General features: G+C 43.9%; 1 protein-coding gene across 5 annotated transcripts in view; it reads left to right on the top strand.

Moving 5' to 3' along the window:
• The first annotated feature begins 83 nt into the window (after positions 1–83).
• WNK2 (WNK lysine deficient protein kinase 2) overlaps positions 84–23,100 on the top strand; it is a 188,800-nt gene continuing 165,783 nt past the window's right edge. For 4 of the 5 annotated variants that reach the window (XM_088472733.1, XM_088472731.1, XM_088472732.1 and 1 more), the window contains exons 1-2: positions 84–200; positions 6,061–6,965. In XM_088472733.1, the coding sequence (XP_088328859.1) occupies positions 6,258–6,965 (708 nt within the window). In that variant the 5' untranslated portion in view covers positions 84–200; positions 6,061–6,257. The remainder of the gene's footprint in view (positions 201–6,060; positions 6,966–23,100) is intronic. The other variant, XM_088472734.1, reaches the window with a different exon arrangement.

Genomic DNA, 23,100 nt, shown 5'->3' with positions numbered 1-23,100 from the left:
GAAAACCTGGAGTGGTGCAAACCCTAGGCCCTGATTCAGTGCTTATGGGTCCTATCCCAAGTTTTCTGACAGTGCAGGTTTTCACTCTCTCACACATGGACAGAACTGTCATATGTCAGAAATTCACATGCACTAACTTACTATACCTTTGCTCACATGGAGGATGACCTTGAACTGGGACTTCTGTAGACAGGCGGCAGGTATGTACTGCTAAAGCGTTTTAATGTATTATTTTTTAGTATGGTAACTTAACAACTAAATACTTTTAATTTCTATGTAAAAAAAAACAAAATAAGGCAATGTTCTACTTTAGTCACCTGGGAATTAATCAAATGCTGCACCAGAGGAGAGACAATTTAGGGAACTGACTACCGGACTGCAGGAAATAATATATCAATGTTCCAACCGTATTTGTAATGGTAATAAAACATATCTTCCAAAATGTTAAATGGGCAAAGAAATAATAAAAAAATAATAAAACAAAATATATTTTCTTTGATCACAGACATCATTGACCTGCATATACTAAAGGCCCGTACACACTGGGCGATATCCATGAACAATATTGTTGAACGATATATTGTTCATATCGTCCAGTGTGTACGTACTCGCCGACGAACAATGCGCGCTCCTGCGGGTCGTTAACTATATCCCCAGTTGGCTGTACATGCAGCATAATCTGGGAATATCGTTAGTGATGCCATGCTGCCGAATGCAGCATGGCCCAAACCACCCTGCCAATTGTCGATGTAGTCATCGTCAAGTGTGGATGTACTAAACGATGCCTGGACTCCCGCCGGACCCCCTGCTGACGACATCGCCCCATACACATATCATCCAGTGTGTACGGGCCTTTAGGCTGTTAGACCAGCTATTTACAACTAAACGCAATTTAAAAAAGAACTAAGGGTTATTTCAGCACAAAACTGAAAACTTGGATATTTCCATAAATCGCACATTAATAAAGATTATTTACCTGGTGTTCCACATTCCACCATGATCTCTACTGTGGTTTGATTATGCTCTTCTGCTGGCAGCGTGTTATTGATGGACAACCTGCTGTCTGAATGAAAGAAAAGCCCTTCTTGGCAGTAGCTAGGAGGCCACTGCCAGACTGGCAGAAATCGAGGGTTCTCCTAGTGAGGGAACATTTATTTATATGGATGCAACTTGTTATGCAGCAATAACTTGCTGTAAGCGCTGGCGATGAATCCCCAGACCATGGTAGATGTTGTGGGACCAACTGAATGGGGTGGGATGCCGGCCTGTAGGTAATATTCTAGATTAATGTTTAGGGTACAGAATTCCACTTAAAACTTAGTTTTTTTTTATTTTATTTTTTTGCTGCAATTCTGTCAATTTTGTAGTTGAGATGCAGTTTTGATCAGGCCTGGTCAACCTGTAGCGAAACTACAAATCCCAGCATACTCTCCCACCGATTAGCTGGTAAAGCATGCTGGGACTTGTAGTTTCACAACAGCTTATGAGCCACAGGTTGGCCAGACCTTGGTTGTAGTTGGTACCATGTAAATACAGATCATGCCTGCAGTTCTAATACCCCTTTTACACCACAGCTAAAACATGGGGACTTCCGGGTTTCTCTGCTCTTGGAGATGATGTCATCTCCAATCGCCGGAGGAACAGGTCCTCAATGGGAACAAATTCTGACCCGGATACCTGTTCAGACATGGGACTTTAGTGTAAAAGTGGTATAATTGTCTTGATTTTTAGATGGGATAGTCCTACTTTTAATAGACTATCTTGACAAACACTGCTGTTGTGTCAGCAATGCTCATCAATGCAGAGGTGTATTTTGTGGTGGGGAGTAATGAGGCCCATATATCTGTGATAAATTGAGGCAAAAAAGTGATTGGAATTGGTAAGTCAGGTTGTCCAACATGTAGATTGCTAGTGTATGGTAACGATCAGCCATTTTGCAGACCATTACTAGTAAAATGATGAGCCTTTCACGATTGCCAGATCCTTTCTTTGGCAGAAATGATCTGGAAATCACTGAAAAGTATCAGCAATGTATGGGCGCATACTGGTGGACTAGAGAATCGTTACATTTTTGGGGAAAAAACACAGAATATGTGAATCTTAATTTGTGATTGCTGATGAATGGGCCCCACAAGTCTAGTGGGGGCATCTAATTATTGGCCCAATCAGCCGATAATCATAATTTTTCCAATCTGCTTCTAGCTAGCACTTATTAAGTATATGCTATAAAATGATGGGTAGAAGCTGATTGATTGTTATGGGCAACTTCTCCACTTTTTAGAAGGTTTGATACATCTACTCCCTAAAGGCCCCCATAAATCAGAGATTGATTGCAGCAATCGTGCAATTTGCAATAGATTGTGTATAAAAAATCTTTCCCTTTTTCAATCGATAGCAGATTGCAGAATTGCCACAATCGATTGTGTATAAAAATCTCTCTTTGTCAATCGATTGCAAGTTGCACGGTTGCTGCAATCAATCTCTGATGTATGGGGGCCTTCAGTTACAAAGAGTATTACTCATTTATGGGGAGATTTATTAAACCTTCTAAAGAGTACAGAAATTGCTATGGGCAACTTCTTAGATGAAGGTTTGATATATTTTCCCTTTTAGTGTTTTTATTTTGACCTGCATTGAGCGTAGGCCACTCCTGTCAATTCCATGAAGTACACCCCCTTCCTCATTGTCTGACAATGGCGAAATCGAGGGGCGAGGTGTTTCAAATATTTAAATTAACAATGTGCTGCGCACCACAGTCCTGTGACCGACATCCAGCAGTCCTCCTGCTTGCTCCACACAAGCCAGGTAAAGGGGTGTTCGCTACCTTAAACCACCAAAGTTCACAAAGCACTTCAACTCCTATAATCAAATAGAGGCACAGCAATAAAAAAGCTTATGTTTTTCTGGCTAAAGTTCAATGTCCTATTTGTCCTGTCCGTCTGCAGTAAAAAATAGTGTTAGTCGCAAGTAATGCATTATATGTGATTGGTGCTAATTTTAGGGTACAGACTTTTCTCTGTATAGTTGAAGTTCTTTTTTTGGTTTATGGTTAATTTGCCAGAACATGAAGTTCCTAAACAAAAGTCATTTTAATTGAAAGACTGAGCTTAATTTTACATATGATGAGAAAAAACAAAATGTATCATTCTATCATACACACACACATTTTACCTCTGTCTGAGACATACATTTTTAAACCTGGTTCTCAGACAAAAGTTGGCATTTACACAGTAACATTTTATTTGTTGTGTTACCTCTTTCTTATGCATCAGACTTCATAAATGTCCCCTTTTGTACCTCTAGATTAATCTATGATGACAAAGCTGCAAAGTGACTTTTTTACAAAAACATGAAAGATATACAATTAAAAGCTATATGGGCTGTGGAGTCCAAAAGGGGCCAGTTGCAGACATAGGAGATAAAGGTGCGTACACACTACACGATATGCTCCCTGAGCGATACCGTGTAGTGTGTCGCCGGCAGGCTGTGCTCAATGTCATTCATGACATTGAGCACAGCCGCTGAACAATATCATTAACTATATCGTTCAGCGCCGGGCTCTCTTCCCCATTCCCCAACATGCAGCAACCTGACGAGGTCATCAGATTGTGCTGCATGTCAGGGCGATGGCTAGTGTCGGAAACGACCAGCGGGGGTGCGCATCGCTGGTCGTTTCCGACATAAAAGTGCACGATTTGTGCACGATTACGCGATTACGATGTTGTAATCGTGCAGTCGCTCAGTAATATCGCCCAGTGTGTACCCACCATAACTTTTTATTTTTTAAACGATTAGGGGTGCTCATCTTATCCTCCTCCCCTATATGACTGAATAATGCATAGATATGCTTAATGATGGCAATTACCTATATTGGAAGTGCAAGTGCTCCAGTACCTGCAACACCCTCAGAGCTAGCTCCCATGGTTGTAGAAAATATTACAAGCCAGAAAGTACTTCACATTATAAAAGGCTCAGGCAATCAGCTGTTATGTCAGAAGGGGGTCATGCTGGGGGGAGGAGATGGAGCAGGGATGAGCCTCTCCATTTTGCTGTCTGAGATGGCGACTAAAATACAAGCTTCTCCCCTCTCATACAAACTACCAAAGCATATGTATATATGTGTACTTTAAATGGAAAGGCTTATATATCTTTTGTAAAGTATTACCAAGACAATGCAAATTAATACTAATGTAGACTTTTTATATATATATATATATATATATATATATATATATTTTCCTCACAGAAATCATTTTTTGCTGCACATATTATGGGTAGCAAATTGATTTATGTGAGAAAAATATATAAAAAAAAAGAGAATTATGGCATAAGAGAAATACCTCATCGCAGGCAAAATTATTGCTGGGATTTGTAGTTCGACAGTAGATGAAGAACAACACCAGCACAATATACTACTAGCGTTAATAACTAGCTGCCCAACAGAGCTTAGACCACCAAAAACAAGTAATTTCCATATTATGATAAGATAGAAAGGGGGTGTGCACCCCTTGTTAGACAATAGAATGTAGCAATCTAGTCCAACTATTTGATATTGTTGAACTGCAATTCACTAGTCACACTGGTCAGTTCAGTAAAAACCCTTATCAAAGAAACTATTGGGATAAAAAAAATTTTTTTTTCAACTAGCTGCACCCCTCCACCTCAAAGGGGCCCAACACTCATCTATATGTTAGCTGGAGGTTATTCTGAATATAGTATATTGAATTTTAGTTGAACACATTGTGTGTGTGTGTGTGTGTGTGTGTGTGTGTGTGTGTGTGTGTGTGTGTGTGTGTGTGTGTGTGTGTGTGTGTGTGTGTGTGTGTGTGTGTGTGTGTGTGTGTGTGTGTGTGTGTGTGTGTGTGTGTGTTTAGTTGGTCCCAGCAGAGTGAATGGTAGCAGCATGTAATGAGAGCAGAGCTACTGAGTGCTGAGAGAGCTCGAGTGATATCAGGGAGGGGCTGCATCGACTACTGGTCCAGAGCTGTTAAATCCCTCCTTCCTCCTCCTCCCTGCATTGCCCACCTAGGCATCCCCTTGTCCAGAAGCCGGCTTGCTCAATGGATCTGTCATTACAGAGCTGCCATCAGGAGGAGGACAGAGGACAGGCGGAGAGGGATCGGATTACTATCAGACATGCATTGGGGGCGCAGGTCACTCCTGTGATCAGGGTGTGTATAGAGGGATGTCATGCAGAGAGCACAGGGCAGGGTGGGTGGTGGCAGCAATAGCTCAGGCTGGAGGGTAGGGGGTCACTGTATAAAGGGGAGAAGTTCTATTTCCTTCTCCTGTACAGGAGTCCGGTCGGACACATGTGATGTGAGTATTGTGTGACTCTTCCCCACCCTTTGCATGCATGTGTTCCCTGCCAGCATCCATCCTCTTTGTAGCTCTCTCTCTCTCTGTTATGTCGGGCAGCAGAGCAGGGGTTAAGCAGGAATCATCTTATTGCAGAGCCACATGGGACCTCCCTGGCTGCACGTTGTCGATTTAATATGATCATTTTCAATGTTCCTTCAGTGTCTGCCTGAGGTACCCATGCAGTGGGAAGAATGGCAGGCCTGGTACCCACAGTGATCATGTAGTAATCATGTCAAGGCCTGATGCCAGCTTCTATCATTGGGAAAGCTTAATAGCAAAGGTATATCAGGCCTTGTATTCTTATGTGATCCTGTACACACCTACTTCCCTCTTTGTTTTAAGGATGCCAGGGCCTCCTGGCCCACTTTCTCAGTATCCCGGGCCCAGTGGAATCTCTGGAACCTTATGTTGGATGCTGTACAGAAAATGCCATGTTCTGAACGTACTGTCATTTATTTATCTGACATTACTAATTGGATGCTAAGTCTACCTTCACACCTACGTCCCTTTATCTAACCCTATGGAGGAGTCCCACCTAAATATCCTATTATGCACCACATGTGTTCTGATGATGTCAGGAGCTTTAGCCCATGTTCCCACGTGTGTCTTCTGACCCCAGTGCTATGGACAAGTGGTCGCAAGGAGGGAGTAGAGTGTGACTATGCTGCATGTATCTAATGATCTGTCTCTATCACACAGGCTTCTACAGCTTTTTGACAAGATCTGGTTTTGCTGTGCTGAGAGAGGATCTGCAGTGATCTGGGGGGGCAGAGTCTGATAACCTTTTCATGGGAGCTCTAGGAAGGGCTGCTGCAACTGCATCGGTCTGCGTCACAGCCTCCTGCAGGGAAATCTGTTGAGTTGTATTTTTTTTTTGTTTTGTTTCTTAAACTGATATGGACCATGAGTCCAACAGACTGGAAACACTGGACCCACAACCTGCAGACACAAATCTAATGGAAAGTGGGGTTCATAACAATAAGGATATAGTTCTTCAAGGTGCGTGTCCTGCAGAATCCAATGACTGTGCTGGGAGTCCTATGAATATTCATGGGCTGAACACTGGTGTGGATATCATGGACACTGCAATGCTCAACTCTGGGAAAGAAGCCCAGCTTGTGCCTGCTGCTAAGGACTCCAAAACGGTCAAGCTGCGGTTTTTGAGAAGGACTGTGATCGAGTCGGATCAAGAGGAACCTCCAGTTCTTGACTTAAGTGAATCTCAATACCAGAACAAGGTCATTCCTATAGCTAGAGCCAGAAGAGCCATTGCCAAGAGAGTGCATGGGGCCAGCGATCAGGGTTCAACCACAGAGACCCCTGAACCCAAATGTGAATCCTCTAGGGAAATTAGAACTGAAGGACCACAAGACCAAGCTGGACAAGAGAAGAAGGATGAACCTGAAACTTCTAAAGAGGTATCAAAGTCCAAAAAGGAGGAAGAAGAGGACAATGAAGAGGAGGCAGATATGAAAGCTGTTTCTACATCCCCTGATGGCAGGTTTTTAAAATTCGACATTGAAATTGGAAGAGGCTCCTTTAAAACAGTTTACAAGGGTCTGGATACAGAAACATGGGTGGAGGTAGCGTGGTGTGAACTCCAGGTAAGATCAAGGTTTATTCACATTAACTACTTTAAGTAAGCTGATTTAATTGGTCCTTGCTTGGAAACCTTTGATGTCTCAGTAACGAGTTATAAAGTGCTGACAGTATACGTGTGTGTATATTTGTGTGTGTGTATGTAATATATATATATATATATATATATATATATATATATATATAGTACTTTACGTTCTATTTATCTTTTAAAATTGTTTCGTATTAACTATATTTTGCCCTCCCCCCCCCCCCCCTTTTAATATTATGATTATTGTTTTTAGTTTGTGTTGATTTGTGTGCTAGTTTGGGTATCCTACGTGTGAGATCTAGGCTGCAGGACAGGTCACTTATAGATCACCTAATTGCTAATTCCAGAGAAGTGTGTTTGCACCAGTCTTGCTGAATAAATGGTGGGTTCTGTATTGATTCTAGAAATAACCTTCTGCTAGATTAATTTATTGTGCTTTATCCACATTATACATGAAAACTTCACTCTGAAATTCCGAGGAATACAAACTTGTCTGATTACATAAAAAAGCTGATGACATGCTGTCATGGAGTTTCTTGTGCTTATGTAATAATTATCCACTATTCCTATAATTGGACAGCTTGATCATCACATATTTGCTAAGCTAAGACTGAAGGAGTTATTGAAATTCAATGTCCTAAGTAGGTTGTTTGCCATAAAAAGAAAAATAAAGAAATGTCTCCATTTTAATACGGTCTGTGTAGATCTATACAGGATCACCAGAAAACCCTTCAAATGAGGGGTTTTAAGCCCATATACTATGTTATACCTCTTTTACACCAGAGCTAAAACCTGGGTTATTACAGGGTTAACCCGGGTAGCTCATTGGTGTGAAAGGGGACAGAGTTGGATTCCCAGGTCAAGTCACCCAGCAATCCAACCCAGGTAACTTGCAGGGTTTAACACTGGAATGACCAGTGAAACCCTGCAGTGTAAACGGCGTCATACAGGTCACGATGATCTGGAGCGTGCGTGCATGCTAGCCGATTGGCTGGCTTCAGTGGCGCTTGGAGATTACGTAATCTCCAAGCGTCCGCTTTCAAGCCGGAAAAGCCGGGTCACTGCAGACCCGGCTCCGGTGTGAACGGTGCCGACTCGGGAATGTCCTGGGTCGGCGCCGGCTAAATTCTGGGTCTGATCCGGTTTGGAACCCTGTTCTAATCTCCGTGTCAGACCCAGAACGCGGTATCACTCTAGGTGTACTAATTGGTAGTGTAACAGTTAAATGTGTTGGCATTACATGCTGCAGTATGTGGATGGTTTCATATAGATCTAGCCAGAAGTGAGTTAACACTGATTGATTGGGCTTACCTAAACTTTACTCTGATTCTCTAAATTCCACTGTTAATTGCAATAGTTTTTCCAAATGATGTTTCTTGTTGCTTTGTGGGCAGTTGTTACTGTGACTTTTGCAGAATATTCAGTACTTAATTTTAGGTAGCTTGTAACTCAGACCTGGTGATAACATACCGCTCTGAAGCCCCTATCTGAGGATTTTATTCTGCCTTTCTGATCAGATCTGCATTGTACTGATTGGTCAGGTGGTTGGGGATGTAAATGCCATTCACTGCTGCTCAAGCAGATGTGCATAGCACTAAGCAAGAAAAGATATGAGACTGTATGGGAGATGTATCAAGCCTTGGGGGCCTATTTATCATTAAATATTTGCGGCACATATTAAGTATTCCCCAGATGTATCATGGAGGGATCACAGCAGCCATCTCAGATACGAGAGCAGCCGCAACCCCCATAGTTTTCTGTGGTGGCGATTCAATTCAGCGCAATGTTGAATAGCCCTGGGAAGGAGTTCCCGGAGCTATCCCATTGACCTGTGCTGTTAAGTGTGACTTAAGGATTTCTGCTTGCACCTTCCTGAGGAGCGAGCCAAGCATGGCTGCCAGTCATATGGAGTCTCTCATCTGGAACATGCAAATAAATACCTATCTGAATTGCTTACCATAGCTTCCATTCCTCCTGTTATTTCCATGCTTCAGTGTTGTGTACTGATTAGGAAGCCACAGGGGTTATTTGTTGGCAGAGGGAGGAGTATTTTGCAGTGCCCTTACATACGGAGCTCAAAGTGGTATTCCAAAGCCTTTGTGCTCACTTCATCATGTGTTGTGTGACTGTGGTTGCCAAGGTGTTCACATGACACACTATTGAGTTTGAGTTCTGCACAATTTTTAATAACATAAAATGGTTTAACAAGTTCCTTCTTAAAACCCAACAGTAATTTATGTTAAAAAAAATAAAACGTAACAAAAAAAAAATACGTGGGATTGTTCCTTTAAGTTACTCACTGCTTGCTGACCTATTTCTAAAGGATTTTATTTACACCATGTCATTGTTTAGAAAACTAGAACAATTTGCAGTGTTTATATGCACACTATCACTGTTGTTGTTGTTGTTGTTTTGAGTGATCATTGTAGCCGCCCCAATAAGCAATTGAAATTTTAAATTGTGTAACTGATGCAATCTTATGGTCTATTTATTAAATGCTGAAAAGCCTTATCTCCTGAAAATGGTGTTTTCATCCAAAAACTGGCTCGCCCTCTACATTGGGAGGTCAGCACTGACAAAGCATGGGGAAGTGGTTAAACATGTATGTGGTGACAAGGATGGTGGCACAATGTTCTACAATTTGCGGATTAGATAGCCAAATCATGCATGTACATAAGCTCTGAGACTGCCTCTATACTGCTCACGAACAAGAGATCCGGAGGCCGTTGCAGTAGAAGCTCCCTCAACACCCTGGCAGTTCCGATTTGTTTGCCTGTTTCATTCCTCCTCTGCCTCCACTTCTGCAATGCATCAAGAGGAAAAGGGCCACGGTTCTCTTAGTGGCTCCAGATTGGCCCCGAAGAGCTTGGTATTCCAACCTATGTCTACTGCTGGTAGACGATCCGTGGCCTCTATCACTGCGAGAGGATCTCCTGCAACAGGGTCCTTTCGTCTATCCATACTTAAGGTGGCTAAGTTTGACAAAGTGGCTGTTGAAAGGGCTATCTTAAGAAAAAAGGGGATCCCATCTACTGTGATCCCTACCATGCTCCAGGCCATGAAGGATGTCGCGTCAAAACACTACCACTGTATTTGGAAGGCTTATGTGATTTGGTGTGAACGGCGGGGATCGCTTCCTACAGCGTTCAAGGTGTCCAGGCTCCTACTTTTCCTGCAAGCAGGATTCTCTGCTGGCCTACGTCTTGGATCCCTGAAGGTTCAGGTTTCAGGGCAGTCCTGTTTCTTCCACATGACACTCCACCGTTTCTCGTCACTCTGGAAACATTCAATTCCATATGGACTTTAATGCCCCCAGTAGTAGTGGCCCTTATGCAGGACCCAATATACAGTGCTCCCAGCAGGTCCTTTGCCCGCCGCTGTCCACTGCTCCCGTCCCGCTCGGTGCTGTGGGAGAGACATGTCGTCTCTCCCTTCACCCAGTGCGGGAGCCGGAAGGCGAAGCTCATGAGTGAGCGAGCTCCAACCCGGCTCTGGCCCTGGGTGCAGCAGCCAATAAGAGTCTGTTTGACTGACTCTTATTGGCTGCAGTGCTAAAACAAACACACTCCCGCTGGCGTGTTTGTTCTAATGTGTAGTGCCTTGGATTGCACGTGCCCTGGATTGTGGCTGTTGGCGCCCCTTGCAACGCCGGGTCCGTTGGTGCCCGGGGCACATGCCCTACTCGACTCCCCCAACGTTACGCCACTGGTGATACTTTTCCTTCTTGGCAAAAACGTATCTGGAGGGTTGCCATATCATCCCTTCAATTTGGGACACATGAGAATTACATTGGTTCGGTTCATATGTGTACCGAATTAAAGGGATGATACGGCAAGCCTAGCTACAGGTGAAAATATATTTGTTATGAATACTATAATCTGTATCATCTATAGATCTAAACAGAATAGCGCCACTCACTGACTAAACCAGGGTTTTTAACATATTTCTCAACTTTCCTTTCCTTATTATATTTATGTACTGCTTTTAAATTATTTTACTCTTGTCCACCGGTTGCTGCAAGTATGTAGAAAAGCAAAACTTATCAATAATATTTTAACTTTGGTACATTTTCTTTTTTTTTTTTTTTTTTGTTTGAATTTGCACAACCAGGACTTTTGACCGATTTTTTTTTTTTTTTTTTTTTTTTTTTGCTCGCCACCTCAGGAGTGTGTGAGCAGAAATCTTTACGTCTGCGTAATTCGCGCCCGAACGGAGCAACAATTGAATTGCTCTGTCGGGTGCTCATTACAGCCGCAGGCGAAAACAATTTAATCGCCCCCTTGTAGTCATACATCAGTTGAATCGAATGCATACTTTCCTGCTCTCCCGATATGGGGCGGGAGCCTCCTGAAAATCGGGTGACGCTCCCGCCCCCTCGGAAAAGTAGTTCAGTCGCCAACCCCTCCAGACCCCCCCCCCCCCCCCCCGCAAATAAAACACAAACACCTGCAGCGGGGGTTGGGGAGCGATGTCGCAATTTGCGCTGTATCGTGTCATCATGACCCCTTCTTCACAATGTTAAAATGTTGCAATTCCATGCTCACGCCCCCGCTCCGCCCCCATTACCGGGTAGTATTTCCGGCCACGGCCCTCTGTATCGCGTCACGCCCCCCTGCTTGTCTGACCTGGCTGTCCCCTCCCGGAGGGGGCTGCCAGAATGTCGGCAAGCATGATCTAATGTATAATCTAGGTCATAGATAACAGTTGAATTAAGTGATCTAGAGTGCAGATAGATTTTTTCCATATGGATAAACAGAAAATTGCCATATTTTTATATGCTAAAACGGCCTAGCAGGAACACTAAATAGTATGGCCTTTGTACAGATTATTTTTACACACAGTCCTCATACTTGACTAAACATGTGTTCCAACGGTACACCAAGCCATCTATCCAGGCATAGAAGAAATCTATGTCAAGCGCCTGAAGCCAGGACAAGATGGCTTGCTGAACTTCACAGTCTGTTGCGAATCGCCTTCCATCCAGGTGCTTCTTTACTGGTCTAAACATATTGAAAACAATCTGCAATGTCAGGGCTGTAGGGAGGATGGTCCAGTACTTCCCAATGGTAGAGCTGTAACCACTTACGCGTGCGGTTGTGGACTGGCGTTACCATGCAGCAATATGATGACTGTTCGTAGCTGCCCAGGTAATTTTCAACTACTTGCTCTCCGCAACCGCCTCAATGTGGCACAATAGCGGACAGCATTCACCGTATCTCCCTCGGTGAGGGAATTAACGTTCTTGTGGTCCCAAAATCCAGTCGCCATGGCCTTCTTTGCTGATGGAGTTGTTTTGAATTTCTTTGAAGGTGAGAATGATGTGAGTTTCCATGTCATGGATGCTTGCTTCATCTCCGGTGTCACAAGATGCACCCACGTTTCATCGCCTGTAACAATACACTGCAGGAACTGCGCTCCCTCCTCATGATACCTCGTCAAGTGCATGAGAGAAAAACCCATCCTGTTGGTTTTGTGAACTTCTGTGAGTTGCTTCTGTAACCAGTGTGAACACTTTTTCCTGTACCCTAGTTGCTCATGAACGATGTTGTGCACTGTACCCACTGAGATGTTCAGTTCGTCAGAAATATCACTAACTCGATTGAGTCTATCTTCCTGAATCAAACCTTCAATGTGGCATAAATTGCCATCTGCGGTGGACGCGCTTGGCCGGCCGGATCGCTGCTCATCTTGAATCTCTGTCCCGCAGTTATCAAAGGCAGTGCACCAAACCCAAACCTATTTCTGTGACATGACTTTAGAACCGTACACCTCGACAAGTTATCGATGAGTTTTAGCTGCTGATGTCCCCTTTAGACACAGAAATCTGATCAGACCTCAATGTTTCACCATGTATTCGCCAGCCCCGCCATCTTTCAACTGATGTTGGGACAGTATAAATGCAATGAGGCGCAGTCTAATGGCCGTGTGGGGAAGCCTGGTGGGAAATTAGAATGAAATCGAGAACAAGTGAGAGGTCTTGTTACCTTACTTATTGAGAAAGTTTCGTAATTTCATAAGTCTAGCAAACCTTCAGAATGCGTACACAGTGGGAGTCACCCAGCCAACGGCTACCACTGCTAGGGAAACAGGACAGACCTAGTAGAAGACAAAATGGGCAAGTATGGAGGCAGGGGGTGGCAGATGGGTAGTTCTGGATAGAGCAGGGGGACCTGCAGATAGAAGAATAGTTTTGGTGCAGACTGAGGCCGGGTCTCTTTACAGGTATGATTATAATGTCGACATGGCTTGTTGACATTGGGAATATCTGCAACAGATGATTTAAGGGTTAGGCTGCAATTCTGGTTAGGTGGTAAGATTTGGCATGCTAACCTCTCGGAGTGGACGGCCACATGCTCGACATGCCACCTGTCAACAATCTGTCAACGCATATTGAATCGTGCCCATAATAGCTCCCGGAGCTATTCAATTCAGCGCACTGTTAAGTTGGAGAATGCCCGTTCTCGCGCCTTAAACATGGTGTTTAGTCGCGATAACCGGCTAGCTCCGACTAAACTGCCCGATGCCATGCTGTTTTCGCTGCGCTTTGGGCAGAAAAGAGCATCGTGCCAGGAGTTTTGCCGGATTTCTTCTCGCACCCCAGTAGGGGTGCGAAAAGAAATCCTTAGTTGGGCTTAACAGCGCTCTGAATTGAATAGCTCTGGGAATTGAATTGAATCGAGCCCAGTGTCGACATTGTGAATGTTGACTTTCTTGTGTCATTTATTCTTATTTATTGTCATTAATTTTATATATGGCCAGAATCCCAATGGTGAATCTCGACGCATGCAGGTAAGTTAACCCACCTGTCCTGCAGCCTAACCCTAGCCCCTCCTGCAACCTAACCCTAACCATCCACCTAGTGCCTAACCCTAACCCTAATTTAATACTTACTATCGGGATCACATCCACCAGGATTCTGACTCCTGTCTGGACTCCAGCACCGGGATTCTGGACGACGTCATTGTGTGCGCTGGGATGCCAACTACATCACTGCGCCAGCATATACCATTTCACTTTTACAATTGGGTGAAAACTGTCAATTTTGTGATGGTGTTTTTTTGTTTTTTTTATTACCTTCCAAACCAGACACAAGGCTAAATTCAGCAGTGCAGTGCTGAACGCAGATTCCCGATGTTCAGGATTCTGCTCAGGCGTCAGACCCGTTCTTCGCATGTGCAGAACAGGTCTGCGAGCCCGCACATAAACTGGCAGCAGACTGTCGGTGATTGACAGTCTGCTGCCGTTTGGGGGCGGCGATACCCTCCTTTTTGTGAAACTGAGGTGTGTCGCCGCCGTTGCAGGGGAGGGAGGCCAGGATCTCCGTTGGCTGACAGAGATTTCCTGGCCTCATCCTCTAAACTGCAGCGGTCGGCTGCGGGACCCCATGGATCACCGCAGCTGGCCAATGGTACGGAGATTATCCGATGCTGCATTGGACAACGCAGCTTGGATAAGTAATGCACAGGGGGTGTGATGCCTCATGCTGCATTACCATATCTGCCAGGATCATAATTGTAAAGCTGCCTGCGTGCACTACACACTACAGTATGTGCCTGTGTGCAGCTTTGTAATTATGATCCTTGCTGAATCAGGCCCACAGATTGCACACACCAGGAACAACAGAAATCCTCTAACAACTCCTGAGGTTTGAAGCAAGCTCTGGAACTTGCAAGTTTACAAAACATAATGTGTCAATGCTTGAAATCCTGTGACTGTGTGTATGTCTGAGAATAGCAAGCTTCTAAATGTAGAAATTGTGTGAAGCTCAATATGGCAGCAATGTGGAAGGTCTTGGGCCTACTATATGTGGATTATTCTGAATTTAAATCACCCTGTTAGAATACATTTGTACGCCAATTTATTGTGCATACAGTGGGGGTTGGAATTAGTGTGACAGGTATTTATACTATACAAGGGGATTATATTAGTGGTGTATTGGAGACGGAGGGCATGTTCGCAGGGTCCATAATCAGTCTGTGTGCACATACACGTGCCAATGATCATTGTGGCTGTGATGACTCTTTGAGCTTTTGTTAGGCAATTTGCTGCTGTCTTTTCAGTGGTCTAACCAGAGGGGGAGATGGAAAAACTTAAACTTGTGTGTTTATAATTCCAAACATTTAAATTGGTTTTCAGAAGCATGCACGTCTAGCATTGCCTTGTATATGTTGATACATGTGAAATGCATATATGATTAATAAGTTACAACTTTCATTAGCACAAATTACCTGACCGAGCCCGATACAAAGCATAATTGTAAGCATAAAGCTTTGTATTCTTTATTTTTTAAAGGAAAACTATAATTGCACTAATAAGAAAAAGTGGTTGTGTGGGTCATTGTGAAAGAAGTAAATATACTTCTCAGGTTAAAGGCTCAGCCTTTAACCATCATTTCCCTTGTAATTTATTACAATCCTTAATTATTTCCTTGCCATCAATTACATTAGGAACTGTCACACAAAGGCCAACAGCACCCAACTGAATCAGGGGTCCAGCTGATAATACACACAGGGAAAGCCCCCCATGCATCACATTTGGACCCTGATAACAGGCAGAAGAATACAGTAGTAATATTATCACTGGTGTTTCCTGCCTAAAACAGATTATCTGGATTCAGATGGATGCAATGCCAATATTTACGGAGATTGAGCGATTGTTTGCTATTGCGGATAAGTGTAAGCGCTTATGCAAAGTGAGTGATCGGTAGTCAGCATTTGGGGGGGGCAGGCATGTCTGACTGTTGTAACACTGGGCCTGATTCAGAGCCGCTCGTAAGCGGCCGCTCGTTCGCTCCGAGCGATGTTCGCACATCTGCGCATGCATATGGGTTGTAATACGCATGCGCGAACCAGTCAGTGCGGTCGGAAATCGTATGCTCACAAAATAGCGAATGCCTGCTAATTTGAGTGACAGGATGAGGCGTTTGTGGGTGGTAACAGGGGAAGGTGCTTGAAAATGGGGAGTGGAGATCCGAACGCAGGCGTGCCAAGCGTTTTAAGGGTGTGCATAATTAACAAAGCAGCGTCATTGACCACGTCACTTGGTTGTCTTTTAGCCTGAACTGCTCGCATGATTGCGGTAGGAAAATGCTACCACAAGAATAGCGAGCAGTTCATACGCCGTCCGATGTACTCGATTAATCTAATAAATAGCGGAGATGACGTATGATGCGAGCGGCCAGGGGGCGTTTTTTTCAAAAAAGCGAGCGCATGTTTCGTTCGCTCGTTCAGACATAGAGGCGTCAACAGACCGCAAAGAGCAAGCGCTTAATTTAAATATCCGGCCCCTTTTTCAGAACGACCGTCCGCAAATAGCGTCCGGCTCTGAATCAGGCCCACTGTTTGCAGGGCGTTCATAAATTAGCCCTGCATAATTGCATGCAGCAGGAAAGTCCTCTGTGTCTGGAGACCAGCTATGTCTGCGACAACTTAGACTTGCTCAGAAGGCTGATGGCCGCCTGATCTGCGTTCGATGTTGCCGGTATTGTGCATGAGCAGCAGATGTGATGTGAGATGCTTTCAGCGGGCGTCTCTAAGCACTGGACGGTAGTTATTAGCATATTTTTGCAATTGTGATCTGTGAGAGATCACGGTTGCGATAGCGTTAATGTAAATCAGGCCCTTAGTGCAGCACAGCGCACCGAATGTCGGAACTAGTGACTACAGCATCATCCCAGAATATTGCATCAGACTGTATCTTATGTTTTCCACTTTCAAAATAGAATTTAAAAAAACAATATATAATCCATTAAAGTTATAAAATAAAAGAAACCACAACACAGATTGGGTATCCCTGTAATTGTGACATTGCTTTAAAAATGAATAGGAAATCCCGGCATGGGACTAATGATAGGCGTCTAAATACCGACGCCTATCATCAGCCCCACGCTGAAATCCCGACACCCGGCATACCGCTCGTAGGTAAGCCGGGCGACGTGAGTGCTTAGCCGCGGGGGGGGGGAGGGTTTAGGATTAGGGACTCCCGGGGGTCTTAGGGTTAGGCACCCCCCCCCCCCCGGAAGGGTTAGGTTTAGGATAGGGGAAGGGGAGGTTAGGGTCAGACACCACCGGGGTCAGGTTTAGTTTAGGCGCCCACCCCCGGAAGGGATAGGTTTAGGGTGCGCGGAGGGGGGGTTGGGTTTAGGCACCCCTGGGGGGAGGTTAGGTGCTAGGGGGGAAAGTTAGGGTTAGACACCCGTAAAGGAGGGTTAAGGGGGGTAGAGGAGTAGGGATAGCCTACTTGCCTCCCCTTTCGGGATCTTCAGCTTTCGGACTAGGGTGCAGCGGTGATTCATACCGATTCCGAAAAGTATAATTTTATTACTTTTATTTTGTTAAATTATAATATGGGATAAATATGAGTCTGATTCTGAGTTGGGAGAAAAGCAAAAAAAAAAAAAACATGGACAAACCATATTGCTATGCAAGGGGTGCAAATGTCACAGGCTGCTTTTGCTTGTAGCCCAGAAATGCTGGACAGTAAGCATGGCATTTGACCATCGATGATTACCATCCATCGAAGGTTAGCCGCTGATGATTTTGACATCGATGGGAGGAGATCCAATGGTTCAGAGCCCCACAATGTTTTTTTTCCCTTCCTTGGTGCCCGGACACAGAGCATAGCTCTGTCACCCTGCGCGACCCCTGAAGCCCTGACCCCAAATCTGATTGGCCTGGAGACTACTAGAGCAGGGCTGACCATCAATGGGTGAAACAAGCAATAGTTTACTGCCAATGGTTAGACACCATCGATGTTCAACACTGATGATACAATCGATAGTGGGCAGCTTTATATTTATAATGCAAATTAGATTCAAGTTTGGACACGTCCCATTCACATCTCTCTGCTCCTTTTAAATGTTCCCCCACCTGCAGTGTAGCAACGTTTTACAAGTTAAATATTGTTTTTGTTTATAACACACAGAGGCCCCCATTTAACAATGAAGCATAACACCTTTAGTGCTCGCTAAAGGGGTTATGCCACCCTTTCTGGATTTAACAAACAGCGGTGATCTAAGAATACCGCTGTTTGTTATGAATCGCGATGCGCTCCCCAATGCCGGCAATGGAGACCCGGCGGTGCCTTTCTGGCTTCAACAAAGTTTTCCAGGCTTTGCCGGGTACCCGTTATGCATACGTGCAGACGGACCGTTGTGCATGCACATTACAACGGCGCTGGCAGCATTCGGCTGCCAGCAGGTAAGAGGAGGACTTCGCCGGGGAGTGATACTAAACAAATATTGACGCTGGTATTTTCGTTGGTTTATAAATGGGGCCCTATATTCATTACAAATGTTGGGAAGGTGAAAGAAAGGTTGAGATAAATGAGGAAGCAGGACTAAGCACTGTACTAGATAAATTAGAAGGCCGGGATAAGCGGTGGCCAAATTAGTGAAGGATGTGGGGCTAAGCAATTGACAGAGACGGGGCTTTGCACCGTGAAGCCCTTTGCCCTTTCGATTTCTGCCATCGATGGCAAACCCATCGACCATTGGTGTCAAACCATTGATGATTGCAGAACATCGAAGGTCAATAGCCATACCTAGAACAACCCTACCTTGTTGTCTGTGCTGCTAGTATTGGCTTTCTACTCCTGCTGTTCTGCGAATTACATGATTTTGCCATCATATTCTCCAACTAATACACAATGCTCCTAATCCTCATCTCTGCTGTACCATTGTTATTTGTACGCCTCTATACCCTATACTGTACCACTACAACCAACATTATTAGTATCCTATTATGTGTTACTTAAAATCAAACCAATCAGTCTGGACAAGGGACACTTCAACTTCACTTCACTATGCAGCTAGTTTTTATAGCTGGACATCAATAGCGGATGGTTTACTTTCATCAATGTTTTTTGTGAATTTAGTATTTTTTTTTATTTTTTTTTCTATTAAGCAGCATCTTTCCAATGTTTGCCACGTTTGAATAATGTGGAAGTTATGCTCTCCCGATGGTAAAATACAGCTAAATACAGTCCATCCGGATAAGTGTATCTATTGCATATGTGCAAACCATCGCAATTGTACTTCCATCGAATGGTTATGATAGTTACCATTGCATCACAAGATTTGATGTCGAAAGCCCATCCACCATTTGTGGGTGGGCTTGTGATGTCTGTCACTACTAGCTTTTTTTCTTTTTTTTTCTCCTTTCTTTTTTTTAACTAAATTTTGTTTTCAGAACAAAGAACAAACACTGCTGTGCTGGTCATTATTTACTTTTTTTTTTTTTTAGACAACAACTTTTTTTGGTGGTGTCCTTCTACTATTTAGGGTTTCTGCAAGATGATGACCAGACTCATTTGCTCAGAGACACATAAAACTGATTTAGAGAAGTGCCTGGGAAAGTTTTGGTCGGCAGCATTGACAACCCACTCCTCAGTAAATCTATCCATTTTTGTATTTATACTCTGGGATGGTATATCTATTTTCTTTTAGTAGATACAATTGACAAATTTTATGCGTATATTGTCAGCCTGTATTTAACAATGCCTGTCCACTCTGGATTACAACCTGAAGTCTTGTGACATAGACATACTCGCATACGGCCAGACACACCCTAATGTTAGGCGCCTTCTACTTGTCAGGAATTTCAGCGGCACCAGTAATTTTGCTAAGAGATGACGGTGTCTGTGAGTTGCTCAGTGGCTTGAAAGATGCAGTGCCACCCTCTCCTTCACTTTGCTCCCTAGTTATCCCCAGCCGCTCAGGACGAGTAGTGTAGCGAGTTGTGCATGTACTATATAAAAAAAAAACACCGTCCAGTTCTATTTTGCATAATATGAAGTGAGGTGCCAGAGTTGGGTGGGACGTGATATGAGGGGAGTATAGGGTGGGATATCATTTAGGGGGCGATTTGGGGAACATGATCAAACTATGATTGATGAACCTAGTGATACACTACCCTGGGTGCAGAATATCGCTGTCTAGAACTCTGGGGGCACACCCTAATGAAATGTGCTGCGCATGCCAATGATTTCTGGATTTTAGAAGTTGCATTCACTGGTGCTTGTCAATTTCTAGGCTACAGCTCTGCCCTCCTCTACATAGATTTAATGATTATTAAACTTTTGTTACTTTTGTGTTTTTTAGTTTGAATTTAAGCTTCTTATTTATTCTCTGGGATCAATAATCTTTGACCTTTTACCTCTAATAACAAGTATGCATTAGTATAACTTACTCCCAGTGGAGAATTGGTGCACTGTAAATGACATAACTTGTTGTATTGTGAATGGCTTTCACAAGTTTAATGTCGAGCTGTTGCATTTTGTATCCCTTTATGTATAGAGCCGATAAATCAGTTCATTGGCAGGAGGAGATGACTCATTCTCCTGGAGGTTTCATTGCACCTCTGGGTACTGAGCATTTTATTGCATCAGGCATCCAGTAACTCAGACAGGATGATCACCTCCTAGAACCATTTCAGGCCGTTACTGGTTTGTTATATCCTACGTGGGTGATTGACCTAGTAATATAAAAATCCAATATGTGTGATGTGTCTTTTAGTCTCAATCAGTGTGTATTTGATTTGTATATAATATCTATCTCGGGCTCAGTGAGGGGGGTCATACTTGCCTACACACCTAGAAGTCGCGGGAGGCTCACGATTTTTTGGGTAGCCCCCCGGAAGTGTAGGCAGATCTCTCTCATCCTGCCAACTTCCTAGAGAAGCGGGCAGGATGGGGAGACTTAATGGGGAATTACCTGGGCTTGCTGAGGGGCCCCTCAGCCCAGCGCAATCAGGATGATTGCTCCCCCCACAGTCAGAGGACTCCCTTTGCAGCCCAGCAGACAGCAGTGTGTGCTGGGCTGCTCAACTGACTGGGAGGAGAGAGGGGGCGGCATCGGATTCCGGCCCCTCCAGCAAGATCTGGCCTGGGTGATTACTACCTGCTTCACCCCCCCTCAATGCTCCTGCAGATCTGCATTCCTTAATTACCATTACTGTATTTAAGTATTCATGAAGAGACTTAACACAGGAGATATCACTATCTCTTGGTTATGTCCCCCTGTGTTAATTTCCACACTCCCCATACATTAGTATGGGGATATGGAAATTATGGTTGGGGGACACACACAAAATTACCGCAGCTGTAGGTAATGTTGCGCATGCGCTGGTTTTATGGATGTAACAGCGTATGCGCAGAATAGATTACAGCTGCAGTAAGTTAGTGTATAGAGGGAAAACTATCTATTTCCTGAAAAGCTGTCATCGCAAAAATTACAGTTTTTCTAAATAGACAGTTATGGAGAGGAGTAATGATGATTTCCTCCGGTAATTAGGTAAAACTCCATACGGGTTCTAAACCTGATTACCTCCAGAGAAATTTAAGTTATAATGATTCGGCCCCTTAGTGAATGTCTTTTATAATTTGGACTCTGACTTGTCTTGATTAATGGCTTGTATACATATTAGTGATGTTGCCTGAGAATAGAATAAGCATACGGTCTTACACTTGTCTCCAAAAATCTCGCAACTCGACCCCTCTGCTCTATGCATGATCTTCATCTCTCATCCACACTCATTAACTGCTTTCATTCAGGGTTACAGGTTATTTGGGGGGGGCTGCCCACATTCTGTGGAATGCTGTCCCTCGCACAACAAGATTTTACTCTTGCCTCCGAACCCTCAAGCGTTCCCTGAAAACTCATCTCTTCAGACAAGCTTATGAAATTGTTGAACAACCCACGTAACCTCCCTTAACCATTCTACCCAATTGATATCCTCTATGCAGTTTCTACAAACAAAGCTCCCATGTGTTCCCTTTCTATATATTTAAGCAATTCTCTAGCCTTCGACCAACCTTGCTGTGTGACTGGGGGCGGGATGCATCAAGCACCACATTTTGGACGCGATGCATCCAGCCAATAATCGCATGCATACCGGCATTTAGCAATAATTTTAGTAAAGGACAACCCTCCTGATAACAGCTGTCCTTTACGTTGTGGGGACTTCCGAGTTTATGACCCATGAGTCCCTCTGCGCAAGCGTGGGACGCAGGGGAACTTTGGAAGGGATCCGGTTGGATCCCTCTTGGGGAAGTCTACCGAAAAGAATCCCATAGTCAATGCCTGCCTAATAGAAGCCGATCGGGTCCAAGCATATAGAAAATGCAGTCAAATCCCCAAAACAGCATATTTCTGGGTTTTGACCTCATTTTTAGCATTGATACATCCCGCTTTCCCAATTGTAACATGCCACAGAATATTCTGGAGCTGATTTATAAATAAAGAACTACGCACTAGATGTGTAAGATACTCCGGGAATAGGTTTTGGCAAAACCACTAACAAGTGTTTTGTTTCTGTGTTGAATTTCTTTAAAAAAATAATAATAATTAAAACGGCTAAACTTATGTATCTTGGACCCGTTTTTTGCCTATAGTATTATCAACATCAATAACATTCATATCCAGTCAATTTTAACCAGTTTTGGCACCTGAAATCAAAAGGAATGCAATAAAAAACACGCGGGATACAGATTTTAGAACAGAGATCAACTTGTGGGAAGACTTGAGCCAGGACTCTGTTCTACGTGGAGCCCCAAAAGTGATCAGAGTCGCGACTTGGTTTGACTCGGAACCCCAAAGTTCAGGTGTGTTCGGTTTTCAGCTAAACCAGAACCGCTCGTCTCTACTACACACAAATACCAGCCAGCTCTCCTCCTCTCCTGTGCACCATATCCTTCTTCCTCCAATCCATCCGCCGCGCACACATAACGAGGCTCATGCATTGTTAGCTGTATACCAGTTTGCTTAGTATATCTTGCATGAAATCATCATAGAGCAAAGGCAGACCTGTGTGATTCTGGCACTGTTCACCCAACTGCTCCTGGGGTTTTAATGTAGGCCAAGTTCTGTAAGTGCGTGGTCACATAATTGCTCGCACATGCAGCGCGACTATAAGATGCACATACATCAGTGACCGCCATATTTTTCTGGTTTCAGTGCAGGTGCAAATTAACTGATGATGCTAGCACTAGTGAATCGCTTGCCAGGCATAGATTTATCTTTTTGATTGCGTATTAGCAGATTTTTTACTTTTTATTTGTTTCTGAATAAGAATTAAAGTTTTCTGCTGTATTGGAGTTTTTTTTTTTAATTG

This window comes from Taudactylus pleione, unplaced genomic scaffold (genome assembly GCF_031769625.1).
Source record: "Taudactylus pleione unplaced genomic scaffold, aTauple2 ptg000128l, whole genome shotgun sequence".
In the NCBI taxonomy this organism is placed as follows: domain Eukaryota; kingdom Metazoa; phylum Chordata; class Amphibia; order Anura; family Myobatrachidae; genus Taudactylus; species Taudactylus pleione.
The sequence above is the reverse complement of the archived record's forward strand: the minus strand, read 5'-3'. Positions and strand labels throughout refer to the sequence as shown.